Raw genomic sequence first — 2,232 nt, 5'->3', positions numbered from 1 at the left:
CCCCGGCCCCCGCCCCGCCCCGCCCCCCCCGGCCCCGCTGTCCTGATCGGGTAGCTGGGCTCCGGTGCGCCCGCGTCCGAGCCCGCGCCCGTGCCACCTTGATGGGCGTGTATGCGCGCATGCGCGCGCGCGTGCGCCTCACAAACCATGGGCGCTGCCAGGGTGTTAGCTCGCCCCATGGGTCTGGTCGCCTGGTGCTGGCGCCAGCCAGCGCACTGTCGCCCCACGACACCGGCCTCCCTCTCGCCCAGCCATCTGGAGGAGCCGGGGGGGGGGGGGACCATCTTCTCCGCCCCCGCCCCCCGAAACGGGTCCGAATGGCTGGGCGGGGAAAAGCACCTGGCGGCCGGGTCAAGTGCCGGTCCCCCGCGAAGACACATTCAGCACAATTCCGCCCTGTCACACCTTCCCCAGGTGCCTCGCCGCTCGGGCGCCGCTCGCTGGTCGTCTTTAGACTAGGCTCGCCGGGGCCGGGAGATGGCCCGGAGGGAGGGGGGAGGGCGGGTCAAAATCGCCTTGGCGTTGGTGTGTTGGCGCCCTCCATTCGTGGTTTAGAGGGGCGCTGCTACCGGGGGGGGGGGGGGGCGGCGGCAGCCAAGCGGCGTGGGTGGGGCTGCCGGTCGTGTTCCAGCCATCGGGCCGTGTGAGGGTGCTGGCGCTGATCTTCCGCGAAACGCCTGGTCCACCGCGCCGGCACCCGCTGTTGTGGTTGTTGTTGTTCTCCGCTCTCGGCGGGCCGGGCCTCCTTTGCTGGCCGGGCAAGCCGGGGGCGCAGCCTCGGTCACCCGGCGGCGTGGGACCAACTCAATCGTGCCCGCGAAGACACAACGCTGGCACGCGGCTTGCACACGCGCCCAAGATCAGTGCGTGGCCCCGGCGGATGCACCTTGCCCCGCCCCCCAGTCCATTAGATCTCTCCCTGTTGACCGGGTCCCCTTTTGCCCAGAGCCGTCGACTCCGGTGGGGCATCCGTGCTCGGGGGCGGCGACCGGGGCGGCGCAATCGGCGGGGGGCGCCCGGCAAGTGCCCAGCCGGCGAGTCACGACAAGGCGTAGGCGCGCCCGGCAAAGTGCCCGCTCGGATGTTGGTACTCCGTCATGCCGCGGGATGCATCTTTCCAATGGCGCGCGCGCGCGCGCGCACCCGTGTGTGTGTGTGTGTGTGTGTGTGTGTGCGCGTCGATGGGAGGACGCCTCGCCAGCTGCCTCTCTTGGCGGCCAAGGCTTCGGCATGTGCGGGCCCACCGTAACGAAGTGGTGCGGCTTCCCGGCCTGGGGGAGGGTGGCGGGCGCGGGCCAGGCGGCCGGGGGAGGGAGGGGGGGGCGGCCGCGCCAGGTGCCAGGTGCCGGGGCCTCCCCCGGCGGAGGGAGGGAGGACATCCAAAAATGAGTCCCCCCCGCGCCCCGACACCCGGGAATTGCTCTAACCTGACTTTCTCAGTGCCTCATCCCCTCCCCCTCCCGAAGCCCCGTTCCCCCACAATGACCGGGCAGAGTGCGTCCCCCCCCTCCCTCCTCCTCTCTCAACGCCGATTGCTGCTGCTCCCCTCAACCAGCCTCTCTCTCTCTCTCGCTCTTTCTTTTCCTCGCCCGTCCCTCTCTCGCCCCTCGCCCCTCGCCCTGCCTGCGGGTCTCACCATTGCTGCCCTGCCCCTTGCTTAGCTTTCGGCCTGTTGTCGGTTGCGGTCTTCGCCCTGGCCTCGGCCATGGGCGTCGCCTCGGCCACCTCGGCCACGCTCCCCCTTACCCCGACGGCCCCCTCCCTCCCTGCGGTCCTGGACCTTCTGCGTGACTGCCACAACGGCGGCCGCCTGGCTGTCTACAACAACAGCCTCACCTGCAACCTCCCCACCGATGCGGTCTGCCTGCCGACCACCGTGTCCATCGGCCTGTCCTCGGCTCCGGTTGATGTTGACATGGAGCTCTGTTTCGGCGCTGGCTTTGCTTCGCCGATCCCCGGGTGCTCGGCCTACAGTGTTGACCTGACCTCGGACCGTCTGATGGAGGGCAAGACCCCGCTTCCCCGCTGCAGTGCCTGCAAGACCGGCTTCAGCCTGGTCGGCGACGCGGTCTGTGTCCCGACCAGCATCCCGTCGATTCCACCTGTCCTGCCGCCTTTCATTCGGCGCCCGCGCATGGCTGAGCCGGCCACCTTTGATGCTTACATGATGGAGAGTCTCCCGGACTCCGGTTCCACCCCCGGCTCCGGTTCCACCCCCGGCTCCGGTTCCAC

At 70.3% G+C, this 2,232-nt stretch overlaps 1 protein-coding gene across 1 annotated transcript in view; it reads left to right on the top strand.

Annotated features, from left to right (window-relative positions):
- Positions 1–1,434: 1,434 nt before the first annotated feature.
- Positions 1,435–2,232, top strand: part of H696_02628 (hypothetical protein) — a gene marked incomplete at its 3' end in the record, with an annotated part of 3,322 nt that continues 2,524 nt past the window's right edge. The window contains exons 1-2 of the mRNA XM_009496540.1: positions 1,435–1,494; positions 1,662–2,232. Coding sequence (XP_009494815.1) covers positions 1,482–1,494; positions 1,662–2,232 — 584 coding nt within the window. The 5' untranslated portion in view covers positions 1,435–1,481. The remainder of the gene's footprint in view (positions 1,495–1,661) is intronic.

The sequence above is a fragment of the Fonticula alba genome, assembly GCF_000388065.1.
Source record: "Fonticula alba strain ATCC 38817 unplaced genomic scaffold supercont2.4, whole genome shotgun sequence".
NCBI classification, from domain to species: Eukaryota; order Rotosphaerida; family Fonticulaceae; genus Fonticula; species Fonticula alba.
Note: the sequence above shows the minus strand (reverse complement) of the source record. Positions and strands in the feature narration are given on the sequence as shown.